Below are 22,755 nucleotides of genomic sequence, written 5' to 3'. Positions count from 1 at the left end.
GAGATGTATGTATGTACACACATACAAACACAGAGACAGGAAGTTAAGGAGATAGGGAGAGGGAGGGAGGGAGGGAGGGAGGGAGAGAGGGAGAGGGAGAGGGAGAGGGAGAGGGAGAGGGAGAGGGAGAGAGAGAGAGAGAGAGAGAGAGAGAGAGAGAGAGAGAGAGAGAGAGAGAGAGAGAGAGAGAGAGAGAGAGAGAGAGAGAATTACATTTGAATTGCTTGCCCAAATATATGAGGTACAAAAATGTAAACATACAAACAACATTTAATCTCTGAATAAGAGAAGATAACATGTGACATTGGGAATAAATAAGATGTCTCAGGGAACTGATCTTATAACTAAGGTTTGAACAATTCAAAAATAAACGATGTTCCACCTAGCGTGAGATAATGCACAAATGCCTTTGGGGAGATAGAAATTACTTTCTATTTCTCCTGACTGAGGAGGATTACCTGTGAAGTGTGTTTCAGATATCTTCTGAGGCAATTAAAACATACATTAAGTATGTGTGTGCCTGTGTATTTAATGTTCAGCAAATTTATACACCAGTTTTGCGCTTGGATGAACATTTAAGGGAGCCAAAGTTTTTTTTAAAAAAACAGTTAAAACACAAGATCAATATTAACCATCAGTTACATTATGTTTATCTCCGAATGAAAAACTTTCTAATCAGGAAGAAACAAAAGGTCAACATCCAAAATATAATGGGGACTTAGTACAAACATTTTTATCCAAACAGGTGGATGAACTGCACCATTCGTCCTGATTTACCCACTACTTGTGAAGATTCTACACAAGCTGAATCCTTATAGCTGAGTTTCTGTCCTTCTCGATCACTGGAGGTTTTTAAGAAGAGATTCATCCAGAGACCATAGAGTCTCTGGCCTGTGCAGGGGGTTGGACTAAAAGACCTCCAAGGTCCCTTCCAACTCTCTTATTCTGCATTCTATATCTGCACCTACTGTAATATGCTGGTACTCTTGGCACTTGCCTCCATAATATGGTTTTTTTCCAGCTTAGATTTCTTCCCATTGTCTTGATGCCTTGTCTTAGTAATTCTATCACTCATACAAACATTACTGTTTAGAAAGCCCATAAAGTGATGCTGTCTTTCCACAGAATATTTAAACTACCTGAAAAATAAATTTAGTATCTCTTCCAAATTTCATGGAACACATAAACATTAGATAAGATTCAAAAGTTAGCAGCACAACTGTATAATCTATGATTTGGCTAGAGCACGGGTAGGCAACCTTGACTCTTTTATGATTCGTGGACTTCTACTCTCAGAATTCCTGAGCCAGCATGGCTAGCTCAGGAATTCTGGGAATTGAAGTCCATGAGTCATAAAAGAGCCATGGTTGCCTACCCATTGGCTAGAGCATGTTTTACCATTGGAAAATCTTGGGTTAATTCATAGATTAAAACATCAGAGAAATTAGAAAGTTAGAAGTTCTGTGTTATTGCTAATTCATTTTAGAAGGATATGATTTTGTGTGGAAAGCAATGAAGAGAGAAGTTAAGTGTCTTCTACATGACTTAATAAATACACTTTCTATGTCAATATTAATTAGCAGGAAGCTATTAAATAATGTACTGTTTTGCTTTCATCTAAAAATAAATATCTTAACATTTTATATCTTAGGATTTTTCACTGTTGTTGACAGAAACACTAAGTAGAATTTATAGTTCTTATCGCTGCAACAAAAAACTACCCACTAGAAGAGAAAAATCTAATCACTCTGCTGTTGGGGAGTAGGGGGAAGGAAAGTGTCACATTAAGCAATTTCTTGATTTACTTTAAAGCAATCTAAATTTCAGCCATTAATATACATTTCAATCAAGGAAGGGAAACCCTTCACATATAAATACCTGCTGAAGAAATTCAAATAACAGGTATCATTTCAGAACACCCACCTACCCAGATGAGGGTGGCTGCTCTTATGCATTGCCAGAGACAGAGGAAGAAACAGAAGATATATATTGATATAGAAAAATTCTCATTTAAACACAAAAGCAAATTATGGAAAGCAACCGTAACCGGGAGACTATCCGGGTTGCCCAGTCTGAAAGAGGAAAATCAAGATGACCTTTGGAAAACATCAAAGAGAATTAGAGTTTAGTGAACATCCATTTCTTTTAGCTGAGCTGAAGCAGCTTTACTACAAATTCAGTTTGCTCCCTAGGTTGAGGCTAAGGTTGATGGCTAAATACCGTACCTGTATTCACACATAGGGTGCCTCTAATCTTTAAACCAGGCTATAATTCAAATGGCAAATATTTTGTAAATTGCTCTGCTAAAACAGAAATGTCCATTCCCCATGTAGTTTCATCTCAAAGAAACAGGCCTTAAGTCTCATCATTCCTCTCTTCATTACTAGCATGGCCTTGTGAAGGTAACCAGAAGATGATCTTCTTTTTCTGCTGACTTCCAATGATTCTTTGATTCTAGTTTGCTTTGTATGTACATAATGGAACTAATTTCTTCAGGCATGGAAATTCCATGGATGACTCTGTGAATTGCCCTGTCTCAGCCTTATCTTCCTCCTAAGAGTTGCTATCATGGGAATAAAAGTGAAGCCAGAACCTTATATAAGCCACTTACATGAAAGGTAGGATACGGATAATGAATAATGAATGAATCTTGGTCTTCATTTTATCAACCTCAGAAGGATGGAAGGCTGAGTCAACCTTGAGCCCCATTAGGATTGAACTCCAGGCTATCGGCAGAGTTTGCCTGCAATGCTGCATTCTAACCACTGCGCCACCAGGGCTCAATGAAACAAGTAATTCCATCCCTCTTATCAACTGTGAAATCCTACTGTGTTTTTTCATGCTTCAAAGTCCAGATTTTACATTGTTTCAAGAGATTTAGTGGACAAAAGTGGTAGATCTGTTCTGGTTTTCTGGAATGGGAAGAGGGAGCAGTAACGGCCATGTTTGGTGGAGGCTAGCTGCTCTTGCTTAGTTAACTAATTCCTTTATCCTGGTTTTTTTTGGGGGGGGGCTAAAAAGACTCAACATATCAAATAGGGTCAAGTTCACTATTCCTGGATTAATTATCCAAAAGGCCTTTGTTCAATTTAAGTCATGTTCAAAGTAGACTTTTTCATGCAAAGAAGTGAAAAATACCTATTACCATAACTAGTAATCATTCTGGCAGAAGCCAGTATGAACAAACACTTAATTTTAGGAGATTGACCTTTGGGTTAAGATTTTACTAATGATCTCTACTAATATCTCACTACTATAACTAATTAACTGTATCAATTATATAAATCAATTACTAATTACATGTAAAGAAACATATGTCTAACTTTAATAAAGAGAAGGATTTATTCTTGTTTTTATCAATTATGAATTCACAACATCAAGGAGACGGAGAGAGTCTTTCAATTCTGAAGCCACTAAGGTAAAGATCCTTACCTTCGACACAAGATGGCTGCGCGTGTGTTGTGCCTGCAACTTGACCTGGGAGACAAGAGCACTTGACCGTCTGTGACCGCTCTTCAATCCTGTTCTTGTTGCAACACCGATGCACTGCAACCACCTCACAGGTCCCTTGCTTAACTTGGTTGAGGCCTACGAATAACAAGACATAGGTTATTGTCTCAGCGCTGATTACGAAGGACATAGGACTTTCATCGTTTCCACGTTTTTCCCAGAAAATGCAGTTCATGGATGAATTATGAGAAATCTTATTACAGCCTCCTTAACCCATCATTTCACCCATTACACTGTGAGTCATCCATGTCATGCAATCCATTACAATGGAATAATTCTTTATTTGTATACTATTGTAATCATGTAATAAAACCTAAAAGCAATTTGGTATTAACTGGCTTCCAATAACTGAGCACTTGTCTGACATTAGCAGGACTATTCCATAAGGCAGAGGTCCCCAACCTTTTGGGCACCAGGGACCGGTTACGTGGAGAGAGATTTTTCCGCGGACTGGAGGGGGTATGGTTTTGTGTTCTGCCTGCATCCCATGGATGGGGCTTTGCTTGTTTATGTGGACTGGTTGCTGGCATGCCGTACCAGTCCACAAACCGGGGGTTGGGGACCCCTGCCATAAGGCATAGATTGTTACCAAAAAACAGTTTCAGATTTCTCTTGACTTTACCTTACAGAAATTAAGGCAATTTCTTCCCTAAGAGGCACATTGGTCAGGTTAATTTCAGCTGAAAGAGGCACTCCTGAAAATAGCCATAAAGCGCTTTATAGGTTAAAAACAATTGTTTGAGCAATTCATGATAACCTACTGGAAGCTTTATTCAACAAGATTCTATTTACTTCATTGCAGTCCAATCAGGTAACCTTATCTTCAACGTAGGCAATCTACTGATTGAGGCATACCCCTACTCCAGAATTCTGATGTACAGATAGAGTGAACTTTTTTGCTTTACTTTCTGATACATTTACCAAAAGTAATACAACATACTTGCAGACTTTGGGCCCTTATCAGTGTTTACAAAGGACTAAGTTAATGCGTATATCTAACAGCAACATTTATTCATTTACTAGTAGTACATGGCAACAGTGATTTGGGAATAGTAAAACATGCTCATCGGGTTGCATGAATATTTCTTACAGAAGCAAAGCCAGGCAAAAATGTGAGTTAACATTTGAAGCTAAAGGGATATAGAATTAAAGATACAAGTTCCCACATAAGAACAAAAATAATTTTGAAAGACCAAAGAGTAATCCATGTTGCTAAAATAGCTTTTAATGTTCCTGTTTACTTCCTGATAGAAGAGAATGGAAGCTAAACATAAGCTTGAATTAAACCATGAATCCTTGCTTACTAAACCATAAAGTTTGAAGATGATTTCTGAAAGTTATTGATGCGGAGGTATTGCTTCCAGATTTACTTACTCATGCAAAGGGATTAGCAATATTTCTTTTGGTATCCACATGCTACTTGTCCTCATTATGTTTTATTAAATCAAGACTCCAAAGTTAACATGCTATTCAACACAGCCTACATTCTAAAAGAATCAGCAATTGATGCTCATTTGCACCCTCAATTTAGTTTAAATCTGCATTTTTAACACTAATATTATGCTAAATATTAAAATAAGTGCTGAGAACAATCTGAAGTCACTTCATAGGTAAATGAAATCCTACAACTGGAATTCAGATCCCATGAAGACTCAGATTAGTCCTCTAATAAATTTTCTCTACAGCGTTTCTCTGTATAATAAAGAACTATTACTTTACCTAAAGACCTAGATAGCTGCACTGAAAACTATGTAAGGGGGAATATGAGCCAAATAACAGAATATGCAAGATTTTATTCAAGCTCCCCAGCCCCTAGATACCACCTTTTTAACAAAATATGCTTAACTGTGGGATGCATCATCCATTTTACTGAAAGTTGCAAAAAGGTCGATCATTGTACTAAAAAACAGTTGATCACAGCCAGTATATTATATTTATTGACAGCCTCTATATTTTATTGACATGCCTAACATCTAAGTAATAGCATTTTTTTAAAAAAAAGCTCTTTGGGGCAATAGATACATTGCAAACTAATAAATAAGCAGGCAACATCTTTGTGTCTCCATATCTTTCAAAAAAAATCAATTCCTAAAATCTGTTGTGAACATGTCCAAGCTCCTTTAAACAGATTATTTTATTTTGCTAACAAATAAAGAATAAGTACTGTTCTGTACACTTAAATGACCTAAACAGGTTAATAGCTTGCTAATAATGTTGCATCAACGGGAATTAATCAAGGTGCTTATTGTCCTGATAATTTGTGTGGGAGAGATCTGTTGATATTTTTTAAACACTGGATTATGAGCAGTCAACTCACTAAACTGAAGCACCATGGGGTAAAACAGCAATAGAGCTTGGTGCCCTGAAGCCATGATATGCTGCCAGCATGTTTCCCAAAATTAGCAGTCAGAGATCAGGGGGGGGGGGGCTATTGTAATATCTTACTCATTTCTTTTATTCAAACTCTGTAGATTTGGGCCCAGGAATGCCAACTGCATCAAGTGGAAGACAAGAATTGTTTTTAATTCAAGAACCTAAGCCAATGTGCATTCAAATTCATGAGAACCCTTCATTGACTCCCAAATTCCCTAATGAATACATCTAGGCTTACAATCATACATGAGCACATCCAGAACAGCATCACAGAGGGTTTTCCGGTTTAGAAAGTTCTGAGTACATATCTTAGTTTAGAAGGGCAGTTCAGAGCTCCTCTTACTGCCCAGAGCTCCTGAGCAGTACAGAAATATGATGAATGAATGAATGAATGAATGAATGAATGAATGAATGAATGAATGAACAAATGGTATGGAAAATGTAGAGTCCTTGGGGTCAACAAATAATGCTTAGTGGTGGGAGATTCTGAAGAAACAAAAAGAAGCCCTTCTTCACACAATACTTAACTGAAATCTGGAATTCCCTCAGATGTAGTCATGACATTCAGTTTGGGTGGCTTTGAATTAGATAAATTCATGGATAATAGAGCTATTAGCATTAATGGCTAAAATTTATTCTGCAATCAGAAGAAATATGCCTCTCGATACCATTTGCTGTTCAACCTGCATAGAAATGGACTGCAGAACCAAAGAGTTGGAAGATGTCTTAGAGATCATCCTATCTAACCTCCAGATCATTGTAGGACATCCTTGAGAGATTACCACCCATACAATCTCTGCCTACAGAGAAACCATCACTTCACATGGCTGTGTCTGGCAGCTCATATAATCACGACAACTCTTCCCCATCTCTAGCCTGGACCTGCTTCCTTTTAGTTTAAACCCACTGATTCTAACCCTGCCCTCTGGGACCCTAAAAGTCCACTCCCTTTTCCAAGTGACAAAACTTCTAATACTTGAAGGCTATCATATCTCCTCTCCTCTCAGTTGCCAGAGAGACGACATCCATTGTCGCAGTGTTGACAACTACGCTAGACAGGCTTTTGATTTAATTCAGCACAGTTTCTTAGCCTCTCATATTTATCTGTGGACCCCAGTTTCTGCTTATTAAAGACATGAAAACTGTGATGTCCATGCAAAGCAGAGAACCACATGAATCTAACTAGTGTATACACATCGAGGTACAGAAAACGTAATTTGACGTCCTCTGCTGTCAATACATTTCGTCAGTGCAATACATAAACACATTTGTGTTTTCAAAGCAAGTCATATGAAGTTTGGAGGTTCTTTCTGTGCTTATGAGTGGATTTCTCTTTTTATTCAGGGAGTTTTATTTTTCCATGGGAAGCTATGATGCCCCTGATTGTTCCCAAAAGGAGCCTGAGTAGATTTGAGAAAAGTCATGGTTCTTGATCTTGATTTGTCTGAGGAAGTCACCAGAACCTTAAAGCTCACTCAGGAGCTGCCAAAAAGAAGAGGGAGTCAAGCTATTTTCCAAAGTGCCTGAAGGCAGGACAGGAAGCAACGGATGGAAACTAATCAAGGAGAGAAGCAACCTAGAACTAAGGAGAAACTTCCTGACAGTTAGAACAATTAACCAGTGAAACAACCTGCCTCCAGAAGCTGTGAATGCTCCAACACTGGAAGTTTTTAAGAAGAGACTGGACAGCCATTTGTCTGAAATAGTACAGGGCTTCCTAGCTGAGCAGGGGGTTGGACTATATGACCTCCAAGGTCCCTTCCAACAACAACATCATCATCATCATCATCATCATCATATTATTATTATTATTATTATTATTATTATTATTATTATTATTATTATTATTATTATTATTATTATTATTATTATACCACTAATACTACTTCCCACAACACTCTTTAAAAAGGAGAAAGCAGCAAATGGCTATAGGTAGTCCTCGATTTACAACTGGTCGATTACCAACTCTTTGAAGTTATGACGGAACTCCACAGGGGTACTTATAATGTTGTTCTGAAGTTCTGATAGCCACCACCACCTCTGCAGTCTACTACATGTGAAGCGCTTGGCAACTGATCCACATTCTCAACCGTCGTATCTCGTAATCACATGACTGTGTTTTACAACATTTTTGTCAAAAAAGACATTTGCTTCCAGTTTTTTACAAAACCAGCCCATACTGAACAAATCGATAGGCGTAATGACCACTGCATTCCGCTTAACAATTGGCATGTTTACTTAACAAATGCCACAAAAAAAGTAGTAAAATCAGGTCAGTCATGTGGATAAGCCACTTTCCAACCATTATGACATGTCTATAAACGGCAGGCTCGTTTAGGCCGTACGTCAATGACTATCTGTACTGCTTAAAAGGTCTGAACTGCTGTGGGACTCCCAATATAGGATCGTGATCACCAAATCACTGAAAATAATTGCCAGAACATTTCTGAATGTACAGTATGTTTGGTATTTCACAGCACAGAGTGGCATTACAAGAAGAGATCTCTAATCTGTACATTGCTGTCTGGAGAAACACAGCAAGGTCATATTGCAACTGTTTAAAGAGCCTTCAGGTGATCATTCCACACTGCAATATTTTGTTCAGTAAAACCTCAATTTAAAGGACTATTTGGGGAGTAGGGGTACTTGTTAAAGCCAAATGACTATTAAATCCAAATTTACCTAATTGATGCAATGTATACCATTTGCATAATTATGTTCTTGACATTTTTACATTGCATGCATCAATTTACGCAACATCAATTATATAATTACGCAAATGACAAAAAGAGACACAAATGTCTATAATGCAATTAGGGAAATTAGGGAAACTGGTACATATGACATAAAACATCTATTACATCATTGTACAAATGATGTAAATTGACATTGACATAAGTGGAATATAGTACGTGAACTGGTTGAACTATGCCTCATATTTTGGTCTCCTGTTTGTGAATGAAATCCACAGTAAAATTCATCCAAAAGTCCATTGAATAGGGAGACTGCCAAGGGAGAGCTTTGGTGAACTAAAGACAGCTCTGCAAAGGCGGAGCCGATGACTATGGGAAAGACCAAGGAATTGGTGAATAGACTAGTTGCTTGGAACCTGTCTGAAATGGTATAGGGTTTCCTGCCTGAGCAAGGGGTTGGACTAGAAGACCTCCAAGGTCCCTTCCAACTCTGTTGTTGTTGTTGTTATTTGTTATTTATCATTGTCATCGTTGTCGTCCTTATCTCTCTGGATTAAGAGAGGATGAGAGATCACCCACATGTGCTCCAGACAGCTGTAGGACACCAGTTTTCCATGGCTTTGAGCAATAGGAAACAATGGGATTAAGCATCTTGCCCATAAACATGATGGCGACTTTAAAAGGACACATTTTTACTTTCAGAAAATGTTCATTAATTGTTTCTAAGGTATTAGAGACCCTTGCAATAACAAGTTTGAAGCTGCCTTTAATTCTAGACAAATGAAAATTTTAATCATAACTTTAATTTCAAGAATCCAAAATAAGTAACAAAAAGCTAAATAAGATTTTGATCTCAGAAAATTATAAATGGCCATTTTTAATTTGTATTATTTTAATTTTAACCAGTGTGATTTAAATATTAACTTATAATAATAATTTGTAATTAATTATAAAGTACAGCTTCTTGTGGGAAATAGAGCCTGTTTGTTTTATTACAAGACATAAGATAGATGAAGAAGTTTGTGATTTCAAAAACTAGATACTAGTGGGGACTAAGGATTTTAGGTAGAGGTAAACTTTTGAAGAATGGAATCAAAAAATAATAGCTATTATATCAACAATGTCAGAGATGATGTCTGCTTCTAGGGATAGATTATGTCCAAAAAGATGTTATGGAAGAAATGTTAGATGTACAACTAGTTTTATGTAACAAGTTAGAGACATCAAAAGTGGATTTATAACTGATAGGCCAAGAAAATGATTTACAAAAGGATATTTTAATGGATATTCAAAAGAAATTGGCTGAGGTTTTAAAATTTAAAAAGAAAAAATAAATGACAAACCAAGAAAGTGACCTGGGTAAAGTTTTCCTATCAGATTTACAAAACAGGCTTATTAAAGAACTTATTATTGAAGAATTCTTGGTTCCTCAACTCTGTGATGAAACAAAGAAACTTCCTAACAGTGAGGACAATTAACCAGTGGAACAGCTTGCATTCAGAAGTTGTAGGTGCTTCATCACTGGAGGCTTTTAAGAAAAAACTGGACAGCCATCTGTATGAAATGGTATAGGGCAGGGGCCCCCAACCCCGTCGGTGGACTGGTACCAGGCCACAGCATGCCAGCAACCGGTCCGCACAAACAAGCAAAGCCCCATCCGCGAGATGCAGGCAGCATACAAAACCACGCCCCCTCCAGTCTACAGAAAAATCTCTCTCCACGGAACAGGTCCCTGGTGCCCAAAAGGTTGGGGACCTCTGATATAGGGTCTCCTGCTTGAATAGAGGATTGGACTAGAAGACTTCCAAGGTCCCTTCCAGCTCTATGCTGATTGATTTGATTGATTGAAATAATGAAATAAAATGAAATGAAATGAAACCAGATCCTATGACAACATTTTCTCCATGATGATCCGTCCCTAATCTGACCTTTCAGATCTTCTACTGGTGCACTCATTGCTACTTTAACTAAGTCCATTCACCTTGCTGCTGGTCAAATTCTTCTTCTCTTTCCTTCCACCTCTCCCAGCTTTAGAGCCTTCACATAATGTGTTCAAAATAGGATAATTTGAGTCTGGTGGCTCAGTGGGTTAGGACGCTGAGCTTGTCGATCAGAAGGTCGGCAGTTTGGCGGGTCGAATCCTGAGTGCCGCGTAACAGAGTGAGTGCCTGTTACTCGTCCCAGCTTCTGCCCACCTAGCAGTTCGAAAGCACGTAAAAATGCAAGTAGAAAAATAGGGACCACTATGGTGGGAAGGTAACAGCGTTCCGTGTGCCTTTGGCATCTAGTCATGCCGGCCACATGACCACGGAGACGTCCTCGGACAAACGCTGGCTCTTCGGCTTTGAAACGGAGATGAGCACCGGCCCCTAGAGTCGGAAACGACTAGCACGCATGTGCGGGGGAACCTTTACCTTTACCTATTTATGCCTTGAGTGACAACTCTGGTTGAATTGTTTGATGACCCATTTCTTTGTTTTCTTGGCTGTCCACGGTATTCTCAAGAGTCTTCTCCAACCTCAAAGGTCAAAAGTGTCTATACTCTTCCTTTCCTACTTCTTCAAAGTACAACTTTTGCTTCCAGAGACCATCCCAAGGAATACCATGGCTTGCAAGATTCTGACCTTTGTAGATATAACTACATCACAGCCTTTGACTATCTTCCCAAGGTTTTCATGGCTGCCTTACCATATGCCATTGCATATTTCTTGACTGCTTGTCCTTTTATTATTGATGGTTGATCTTAAAAAAACAGAAGCTATCCACCACTGTAATATTTTCATTGTCAACTCTAAATCTGGCTGTTCTACCTGATACCTAAAGTTTTGTCTTCTTTATATTTGATTTTAATATCACTTTTCACCGTGCTTTTTGACTTTAAGTACTAGAGCTTGCAGATTCTTTGCATTTTCAGCTATCAGGGTAGTATCATCAGCATAGCACAAGTTTCTCCTCTAATTTTAAATCTTGTTTGTATTCTCCCAAACCAGGTTCCCTTAATATATATTTAGCTTATAGTTTGAATAAATAAGGGGGAAATATACAGGTTTGTTACGCTCCTTTGGACAACCTGGAGCTAGTCTGTTTCAACATGGTCTATTCATACTGAGTCTTCCTGACCTGTGTATAGGTTTCTCATAGGTTTTAATGTATCTATAACAAACCCTGTCTACTTTTTTCAAAGAAACTTTTAGGAAGCATGGATAGCAGCATTACTGCCACAAAAAGAGACTGCAGAAATGAAAGCAGTGTGCATTCATACATGATTCAAGCATTCAGGAGATTTCTTTTTAGAAGTAAGCCGCATATTTACTACAGAGGATAAAAAAGGAGTAAGATACAGTAAGCAAAAAAAAAGTTAAATGCATGAAATAAAGGGGGGGGGAAGAAATATAGCAAAATTCAACTTACAACTGTATGATCCACTTACTATACTTTTCCTGTCTTCTATTCTTGCAAATCATTCTTGCTTCCACATCAATAGAGATTGCTTTTTCGTGTCTATTATTCTCACTTTGTTTTTTGGGTGATCTCATTAATTCTATCCAAGCATGATTTTCTTCTTCCCTTACCTCTTGTCATGCGCCCAGGAAATCAGGAAATTCAGGTAGTTCAAATGAGTACAAAGATTTGTTGCAAGCTTAAGCTCTCTACAAGATTTTGAGCTACTAATGGTCAAAACAGATTGGAGTCCATGGAATTCAAGGTGAGCTGGTCTCTTGTGGGAGCGCGGGGACTTATGACTGATAACATGTTTGTCTCCTCCCTTGGGCTCAACCTGGGTCATCTCCTACACCTGTTCACTCATCCATTTTTTCTTCATCAATGGAAAATAATGTTTCAAATAATGATTTTAGTTAAGATGGAAAAGGTATAGACTAGATTACCAATGTTTAGTGGTTGATATACCACATGCAGCATTCCTTTCTAATGGTAGAAACAGTACTGATCAGCTATAACACATTTAGGGCAGTATTTATTTACACAACTGCTTATGTACCATTCTGCTCTCAAGAACTCAATGCTATTTTAAATACTTATATGAATAAAGCCCATTTTTATCCCAAACATGATCCTACTAGGATCTCAATTTAGAACCTAGTAAGATAGGAACTAGAGATTATCTAGTTAAGGCAACATCCTGGCAACCACTCACTACATGAAATAACATAAAATCAGCAATATAGTTTGAAATTTTAACAAATTAATTTAAAATAAAAAAATAAAAACTTTAAAAAGACTTCAGTTAGGTTTCATGAAAATGACTTGGTGAAATGCATGGTTACCCTATTAGTACAAGCTGTTCTAAGAAATTCAAAAAACTTTCAGCAAAGTTTAAGAGACACATTAACTCGGAAAAGATTGAAATCTGAAACAAGCGGAGATATTTAAAAAGGAAAATACAAATAGCAAACAAAAACAATGCTTTACAGAATGAAATGTTTCAGGCAGCATATTCTGCTTTAAAAACGTTCTTTATTTAATGTAGGTTTTAGTAGACCAACTTTATGCTTTGCTTTGTTTTTTCCAACTTTGTACCTTCTACTACCCTCTGAATTCCTACCCAACAGAGGAATTCTAGAAATCCCAGTACAGTCGACAAAGGTTGCACTATGGTTCAAGAGGAGTGAAGCAAGTGATCTAGTCTAAACCTAGATCCACTGACCAATACCGAATTCTAGAAAACAGATCAGTCAAAGGCAGGAAATATGGTAAAATGATTATGTCAGTGGCTGCAATAAAGAAGTCAAAGTTTACATCCCATTCAACCATGATTCTCACTGTGTACAAGACCCCCATCATTACATCCAGACCAAAGGTTTCCTCTCTCCCAAAACAATCTTTCCTATGAAAACTAAATGATCTCTACTTTCCCTATCAGCAAAATACAAAGTTTGAAATGGGGGAGATCGGTGTAAAAGTACAGAAACATGATGACCTGGCATAAATTCATGAGAATTGCAGGTACATTCTACCTATTTTCAAATCCACTAGTAAAATGAAAGTGACCTGAATCAGAGTTTTAAATCGATTCAGGAAATTTAACTTGATTCCAATTTTTTAACTGATCTGGGAAAAGTGCATTTATGCATAGGCAGAAACGTGTCAAATCTCCCAGCTGAGTTTGTATCCTTTCAAACTGATTCAGAATATATCTTGCTTCAAACATCTATGAAAATTCATTGTGGAAATTTGAACGGAATTGGCTAATTGCCTCTGAATAAAATTGTGCACCATCCTTGGTTACTGAGTGGGGCTGGAACTGTAATAAATGAATAAATATAGCTCAGCTTCTGAAGTGGCTTCTAGCAGCAAGCCATCTCTATTAGGTAATGAGCCTTCTTAACATAGCTCTTATATTATACTAGGAGCCACAAAGCATGAAACTTTGAGTATCTCTCTTACTTCTGAGGTTGCTTTGAAAGCTTTCTGAAATGAAATAGAACTCTGCAGTTTTTTTTCCAACATCAGCATGAATATTTGTAAAACACATACAGAATGAACAACTTTTTCATTCCCTGCCCCTGGCATTTTGTTGGTTAGCCTCCAACCACCCACTGAATGAAGTCCAGCTCTTCACCAACACCACCCCTGTATTGATCTGACTGGAAGAAATAAAAAGAGGTGGTTAGGGGAGAATGCTTCTCCCACCCTTTGCTGCTCTGTCCTTTCATGCTGCTGCTGTTGCTCTTAGATCTGTGCCAGCTGGTAACAAGAAAATCAGGGTAAGAGGTCATGCAATTATATGATTTTTGCTTTAAAGTTATTGTACATCCTTTCCTTTCAGGCCAATATCTTCCCTACCGGCACACATGTATCACACAAAAGTGGAGATCAGAGACCAGTATGACAAACTTGCAAACAATTCAAGTCAATTTATCTTGTTGTCAGCTCCATGTTACTGATCTGGTTTGGACATGCAAATTTTCAATAGGAGCAGTCTCATCTCTCTGTGCTTCAACTTCAGTCCCACGGCTCTCATTCTCCCCTAGTAGAAACATTGAAGCACTGAAGGAAATAAACCTGCCCATCCAGAAGGAACTTTGAAGAATTACACAAATGTTTAGAGAGAAAGTTAACAATTGGACAGGAAAATGTGATGATAAAAGACTCAAAATATAAGCACGCAAGCTTGCATTGTGGCTGGAAAACAAACACCGATTAATTTTATTACTTTTCATCCCGCAAGTACACAAAGTTGGGAAAACCGCCTGCTTCTTTCAAGCATATTATTAGTACAAAATCAGAAAGCTGAGGGAAGGCGGGTGTAAAATGAAAAAGTCAAGGTGGGCACCTTCAAGTCCTGATAATGAGAGTCCCAAAAAGTTAACTAAATCAAAAGCCTGACCTTTCACACCACGTACCAAGGAAAGAAAGTGCTGACAATGTAAGAGGAGATCATAGTATAACAGCATTTACTGGTGAACATCAGAGGTCACATCCATATGGAGATTGAAGTCCCCTGAAAATAAGGAGTGCAGATGACCTTAAATCAGATGTAAGTCAAAGCCTCATCCATAGCTCTGGATGAAAATGGCTGATAAATCAAAGCAGATTTGACATAACCATGTGCTCCAAGAAAAAATTGCCAATACAGATAAATATTGGTGCAGATGCACACACACACACACACACACACACACACACACACACACCATAATACAATTAAAAATGCAAGCAATCTAGTGTTCACAGGTGCCAACCTGCTCCCTGGCACCCTTCTAATACCCTCCTACCAAGGAGGGAGGGGGAGGGAGGGAGGGAGGGGGAGGGAGGGAGGGAGGGAGGGAGTAAAATGTGGTGTGGTAGAGATGGCTGTGTATAAACCCCACAAGAATGACAGACAGTATTCCCTTGAAATATCTGAACAGTAAAATGGGGAGATAGCTACTAATCTAAGATGTACTTTTCTATTTTTTCACTCTCTTTCTTTATATGCAAAGGGAAAAATCAGCTGTTTCTGGCAAACCTACCAGCTCATAAGAGGATCTCGATAACTCTCCCCTTACATTATCTATTTCAAGTTATCTTGCCTAAGCAATCTATACCTGGTGAATAATCCTGAAATACAAGTATCAAGGTGTGCAAAAAGTGTCCACTAAAAATATAAATGCACTACCTATTTGAATCTGTACAATGGGAATAAATAAATGTCTGCTTAAAGTCACATTAAATAAAAATGATTGGTATTGAAGATAAGTGCCAGGGAGTGTCTTGCTTATTCTTCTTTTCTTAAGATGAATTGTTTAAAAGACAATTTTCTTGCTTTGATCACCAAGCATTGTGATGATTTGCCAATATCTCTTATAGAATAGAAGGCAACTGAGGTGGCTGCATGACACTAATGGATTTGGGTCTGGAAGTAACGTTTTAATATGAGAAGCATACATTACAATCTAAGATGACTTGATCCTCAAGAGATATTTCTAGCAGTCTGGGCTGAAGGCATTAGTTGCTGCTTGGCTAATCATTAATCTTCCAGAAAGACCCAGCACCTTGCAAATATTATAGAACTGCTTTCAGTGTTTGCCTTATCCTTTAAGATATCTTTTTTAGTTAATGCAGGCTTATTCAGATGAAACAAGTAAGGGCAATATTCCAATTATGAAGGCGTTAAAAATCTATTTCTTAGCCCCCCCTCTCTCTCTCTTTCTCTCTCTCTCTCTCTCTCTTCTCTCTCTCTCTCTCTCTCTCTCTCTCTCTCTCTCTCTCTCTCTCTCTCTCTCTCTCTCTCTCTCTCTCGTGTGTGTGTGTGTGTGTGTGTGTGTGTGTGTGTGTGAGAGAGAGAGAGAGAGAGAGAGAGAGAGAACCATCTTGATCTGAGGACTGCCTGAACAAATCCATGCACTTTTTCTAGCTATTCTCCTAAGGCTATTTGAGTCTTACCCAAAGACACCTAGCAGGTTTTATGTCTAAGGCAAGACGCATAATCACCGTCTTCTGGTTTCTAATGGGCTGTTAACCTTTCTTTCCTGAGGCCCAGACCCATAAACAGAGCCCATTTTAAAAAAAATATTAAAAGAGAAATTTGTAAGTTTAGCATCAATGTATTTATTAAACATTCTGGTATTTAAATTCTGAATAAATCCATTTCTAAAGAGATAATCAGAATGGAACTGCTTAAATTGCCAGTTGGGTTTTTAAGCCTATCAACCGAAAAAGTGATCTACATTCCATTGGATCTCAATCTCAATGTGAATTAACAACTATATAACATCACCATAATGTAAGAATATTACCATAATTATAAAAATGTTCAATTTTCTCAGAGACTTGCATTAGAATCCATGTTCTGGTATCATTTGACTCAGGTTTACTTGAAAACCCGTAAAATGTGCAGGATTTCTCTGTATGCTCCATTCACAAATGACCAGGACTTAATCAGATAACAAATAACAAATAAGTGAGAAGGGCAGCAAACAAATCTAATGAATACACTCCGGGTACAGCACGGAGACGGCATTGGTCGCACTGGTGAATGATCTCTGGCGGGCTTGGGACAGGGGTTGCTCCTCTGTCCTAGTTCTATTAGATCTCTCAGCGGCTTTTGATACCATCGACCATGGTATCCTATTGCGGCGTCTCAGGGGGTTGGGAGTGGGAGGCACTGTTTTACAGTGGTTCTCCTCCTATCTCCTGGGCCATTCGCAATTGGTGTTGACGGGAGGGCAGAGGTCTGTCCCGAGGCCTCTCGTTTGTGGAGTCCCTCAGGGGTCAGTGCTCTCTCCCCTCCTGTTCAACATCTATATGAAGCTGCTGGGCGAGATCATTCATGGTTTCGGGGTGGGGTATCATCAGTACACTGATGATACCCAACTTTTTCTTTCCACCCCGAACCAACCCAGTGATGCCTTCGCCGTGATGTCCCATTGCCTGGAGGCGGTCCAGGTCTGGATGGGGAGAAACAGGCTTCGTCTCAATCCTGCCAAGACTGAGTGGCTGTGCATACCGGCATCTCGGACTAACCAGTCTATTCCACCTTTAATGATGGGGGGTGAGGTGTTACCCCCCGTCGATAGGGCTCGCAACTTGGGCGTCCTCCTGGACTCACGGCTCAGTTTTGAAGATCATATAGGAGCCGTGACCAGGGGGGCCTTTGCCCAGGTTCGCCTGGTGCACCAGTTGCGGCCCTATCTGGACCGAGATGCCCTGCGCACAGTCACTCATGCGCTCGTGACCTCCCAATTGGACTACTGCAACGCTCTCTACATGGGGCTGCCCTTGGGGACCACCCGGAGGCTTCAGCTGGTGCAGAATGCAGCCGCGTGCGTTGTGATGGGGGTTTCCCGATACTCCCATGTAACACCTCTGCTCCGCGAACTGCATTGGCTTCCGGTTGCCCTCCGGGTGAGATTCAAGGTGCTGGTGATGACCTATAAAGCCCTAAATGGCTTGGGTCCGGGATATCTGAGGGAACACCTGCTGCCGGCATCAAGCTCCCTTCGTCCTGTGCGCTCCCACAGGGAGGGTCTTCTCAGGGTGCCGCCGGTAAAAGATTGCCGGCAGAGAATACCCAGGGGGAGGGCCTTCTCTGTGGGTGCGCCTGCCCTCTGGAATCAGCTGCCTGTAGAGCTTAGGACTGCCCCTGACCTTCGCTCATTCTGCCAGGACCTGAAGACCTGGCTCTTTGAGCTTTCTGGCCTGGTCTGAGCATATTAATTGGGATTTTAACTGTTTTTTAACTGGGGTTTTATTGCAAGGTTTATATAATTCTTTTTAATTGATTTTAAGTTTTGTAATTGTTGTATCTGTTTTTTAAAAAACCTTGTGAACTGCCCTGAGTCCTACGGGAGAAGGACGGTATATAAATCGAATAAATAAATACATAAATAAATAAATAAATAAATAAATAAATAAATAAATAAATAAATAAATAAATAAATAAATAAATAAATAAAATAAACACATTAATAAAGGATGCAAACAGCTCTTGTGATGGCAGAAAGTAATTTATTAAAAGTGTTCTTTTCAGAAAGAAAGGAAAACAGGCTGTCCCATGAGAAACCTCTAACTCTATAGTTTTTGCATGAAACCAACATCAGTTCTAGTATTAATTCAAAAATATTTAAATGAAAATTTCATGTGAACATTTCAAGCTGCACTAAAAATTTGGGTTCAATGTTCAAGAATAAAATTTTCTTTTTTCAAAAGAAAATGGTGTAGATTTGTAATTTGTAAAATCAATACCACCAAACATGCAATAATATGCAAGTATTAAATATTATTGTGCACACTGATATCTTTGGTTACAAAATATATTACTGCATGCTAACCAAATGTTAATATCTAAAAAAACAAAAACAAATTTTCTGTCAGTTTTGTTTCATGCACAGCTACCAGAGAATGACAAGCTGATAATCCTATATACCACCCAGAGAGACTTTAAAAATTGCCACTAAACTCATTTCTTTTAATAAGACAAAATAGGAAAATCACTCAAAACTGGGCTCTTATATACCATAAATTAAAACTGAGTCAAATCTCTCCAACTATGTTTTTATCTGGACCAGCCAACTCAAATTTTGATAGTTGCCTTTGGAGTGCTGTTGAAATTTAAATGTGATTATTTATTTATTGATATCCCACCTTTATTACATTTATAAACAACTCAAAGCAGTGAATATACCTAATTCTCCTTCCTTTCCCCCCCCCACCCCCAACAACTCTGTGAGGTGAGAGAGAATGACTGTCCCAAAGTCACCCAACCAGCTTTCATTTTTGCTTGTCCTAAAGAAACAGGTAGACACTCCGGAAACATGTTTTAAATGAAACATGAACAATTCAACCTAATGACAATCACATAACTTCTTAGCAATAGTAAGAAAACAGCCCTATTTACTTGCCACCTAAAAACTGCCCTGCAGGTGCTTCCAATGCAGCACAGCACATTACACTTGAATGCCTGCAAAGAATGCTTGATAATTTAGGTGAGAACATTTGGGAGTTTCTGAATAATGAAAAAATCGGAAAGACTGTTTAGAAATAAAGGCAAATACCCAAAGCAATTTATTTGCAGAATTTTCTGTCACAAAGTGTAGAGGAGTGCAGCTGCTTAGACTTGACTTAAAAAGACTACATATACAGTATTCAATGAGACATTAGGGAAGAGCTACAGCTGATAATAGTGACAATAGGAAACTGTAGTTTCCAGCTCTATGAATGAGCTTGATTATTCCATTCTTTCTTCCACTTCCCATTATTGAAACAACAGTCTGGTTCTGATTTATTTATTAGAATTAAAATAAGCCTCAGTTCCTGATATTTAGACATAGTATTAAATGGGGGCTTAAAGAGAGCCAGTTTGGTTCAGTGGGTAAAGCATCAGGTTGGAAACCCAGAGACTGTGAGTTCTAGTCCCACCTTAGGCAAGAAAGCTGGCTCAATCTCTCTCTGTCTCTTTCTCCTCCACCCATAATATCAAGTTTGGGCAACAGGCTGGCCAGTCAATTCCTGTCACAACCAATGCATCCACACACTCGGTTGATCAAAAAATACCATATATACTTGAGTATAAGCCGACTCGAGTATAAGCCGAGACCCCTAATTTTACCCCAAAAAACTGGAAAAAGTTATTGACTCGAGTATAAGCCGAGGCTGGGAAATGCAGCAGCTCACGGTAAATTTCAAAAATAAAAATACAGGTGGATAACAATAAAATTGCTTTAATTGAGGCATGTGGAAAAGAGGGTCAACAAAAACAATATATTATCAGTATATTCAACAAAAACAATATATTATCAGTATATTCAACAAAAACAATATATTATCAGTATATTCAACAAAAACAATATATTATCAGTATATTCAACAAAAACAATATATAACATTAAAGTATTAACAATAACTTTAAATGTACAAAAACCTTAACTCAATAAGCAACCAAGCTAAAACACAAGCATCAAAATCCTTCAAAACTGGATTCCTCCTCCTCATCTGTATCTGCAAACAGAGCTTCAGCTGTAGCTGGTGTGAGGTTATCATCATATACATTGTCACAGAGTTCGCTGTCATCACTATCACAGTTGTCGTCCTCATACAAAGCAGTGTCTTCACTGCCATCCATAGCATTACTTATGCCACATTTCCTGAAGGCGTGCTTCACCATGTCCTCTGGAATCTCTTCCCATGCATCACGAACCCACTTTGCTATCAGTTCTATGTCAGGCTTCATCATATTTCCACCTTTTGTTAGTCGGGCTTGACCAGATGACATCCATTCGCACCACATCTTTCGCACACGGTCTTTGAAAGGTTTATTTAAACACACATCTAAGGGCTGTAATACAGATGTAAGCCCACCTGGAATAACGGCTAAAGTAACTTGAGAAGACTTTGCCAATGTTTTTATGTCATCAGATGTGTGGGCTCTGAACATATCCCAAACTAGCAATGATGTTTTTTTCTTTAAGGCTGCTCCTGGTCGTCCATTCCAAACTTCTTCCAGCCACTTTTTTGTTCCATCTTCATCCATCCAGCCTTTAACATGTGGGCGCACTGTAATTCGTGGTGGGAATTTGACCTTTTTAGGCAAGGTCTTTCTTTTAAAAATAATGACAGGCCGCAGCTTAGTTCCATTAGCCAAACATGACAGAACAACTGTAAAATGGTTTTTCTCATTACCTGTGGTTCTGAGTAAAACAGTTTTGTCTCCCAAACTTGCCACGGTTCTGTTGCTTGGAAGATCAAAGGTCATAGGTGTTTCATCCATATTCCCAATATCTCCCAGGTCATAGTTATGGATCTTTCTTTGTTTTATGATGAATGAATGGAATGACATCACTTTTTCATCAAGGTCTTTTGGCAACTTCTGTGAAATCTTTGTTCTTTGCCGCAAACATAGGCCATACCTATTCATGAAGCCAGTACACCATCCTGCTGACGCAACAACATTTTCAATGCCTGGTACTTTTAATTTGTCATCTTTAGCCATTTGAAGGGCACGTAAGCGAATTCCCATGCGTGTTACGCAGTAACCATTTTGACGACACTCCATAACCCATTTATGCAATTCAGTCTCTAGAGCCACATATGGAGTTGTTAAACCACGTTGAGCTTTTTTTGCCTTTGGAATCTTTTCCAACTCAGCTTTCATTTTCCGCCACTCCCTCACTTGTTTTTCATCAACACCAAATTCCCTACTTGCAATACTGTTATTGCTTTTTTCTGCTCTTGACACAACCTTTAGTTTGAAAGCAGCTTCGTATGACCTGCGTCTTTGTTTTGGTGCAGGATTAGAAGTACTGGGCTCCATTTCTAACAGGAATGGGGAGGTCTGCTAGGGAGGCGGCAGTCAAGCTTGTTTCCCTCCTTGTGCGTGTGTGTGTGTGTGTGTGTGTGTGTGTGTGTGTGTGGCAGTAAAGCGTTGTTTCCACGTGGCTGGCTGGGCTGCTGCGCCACCGCTGGTCCCGGGCGAGGCAGCGGGCGAGCGAGCGATGGGGGGGGAAGCGGCGGCGGTGGTGAGTTCGGGGCGCAGCGGGCGAGCGAGCAATGGGGGGGAAAGCGGCGGCGGCGGTGTGTTCGGGGCGCAGCGGGCGAGCGAGCGATGGGGGGGAAAGCGGCGGCGGCAGTGTGTTCGGGGCGCAGCGGGCGAGCGAGCGATGAGGGGGAAAGCGGCGGCGGCGGTGTGTTCGGGGCGCAGCGGGCGAGCGAGCGATGAGGGGGAAAGCGGCAGCGGCGGTGTGTTCGGGGCGCAGCGGGCGAGCGAGTGATGAGGGGGAAAGCGGCGGCGGCGGTGTGTTCGGGGCGCAGCGGGCGAGCGAGCGATGGGGAAAGCGGCGGCGGCGGTGTGTTCGGGGCGCAGCGGGCAAGCGAGCGATGGGGGGGGAAAGCGGCGGCGGCGGTGTGTTCGGGGCGCAGCGGGCGAGCGAGCGATGGGGGGGAAGCGGCGGCGGCGGTGTGTTCGGGGTGCAGCGGGCGAGCGAGCGATGGGGGGAAGCGGCGGCGGCGGTGTGTTCGGGGCACAGCGGGCGAGGCAGCGGGCGAGCGAGCGATGGGGGGGAAGCGGCGGCAGCGGTGTGTTCGGGGCGCAGCGGGCGAGCGAGCGATGGGGGGGAAAGCGGCGGCGGCGGTGTGTTCGGGGCGCAGCGGGCGAGCGAGCGATGGGGGGGAAAGCGGTGGCGGCGGTGTGTTCGGGGCGCAGCGGGCGAGCGAGCGATGGGGGGGAAAGCGGCGGCGGCGG

At 40.1% G+C, this 22,755-nt stretch overlaps 1 protein-coding gene across 1 annotated transcript in view; it reads right to left on the bottom strand.

Moving 5' to 3' along the window:
- The window catches only part of TAFA4 (TAFA chemokine like family member 4), a gene marked incomplete at its 5' end in the record, with an annotated part of 131,719 nt that overhangs the window by 45,039 nt on the left and 63,925 nt on the right, over window positions 1-22,755 (bottom strand). Inside the window, one exon of the mRNA XM_081318340.1 lies at window positions 3,433-3,588. Within this exon, the coding sequence (XP_081174466.1) occupies window positions 3,433-3,588 (156 nt within the window). The remainder of the gene's footprint in view (window positions 1-3,432; window positions 3,589-22,755) is intronic.

The sequence above is a fragment of the Vipera berus genome (genome assembly GCF_964194415.1).
Source record: "Vipera berus genome assembly, chromosome: 2".
Classification (NCBI taxonomy): Eukaryota; Metazoa; Chordata; class Lepidosauria; order Squamata; family Viperidae; genus Vipera; species Vipera berus.
The sequence above is the reverse complement of the archived record's forward strand: the minus strand, read 5'-3'. Positions and strand labels throughout refer to the sequence as shown.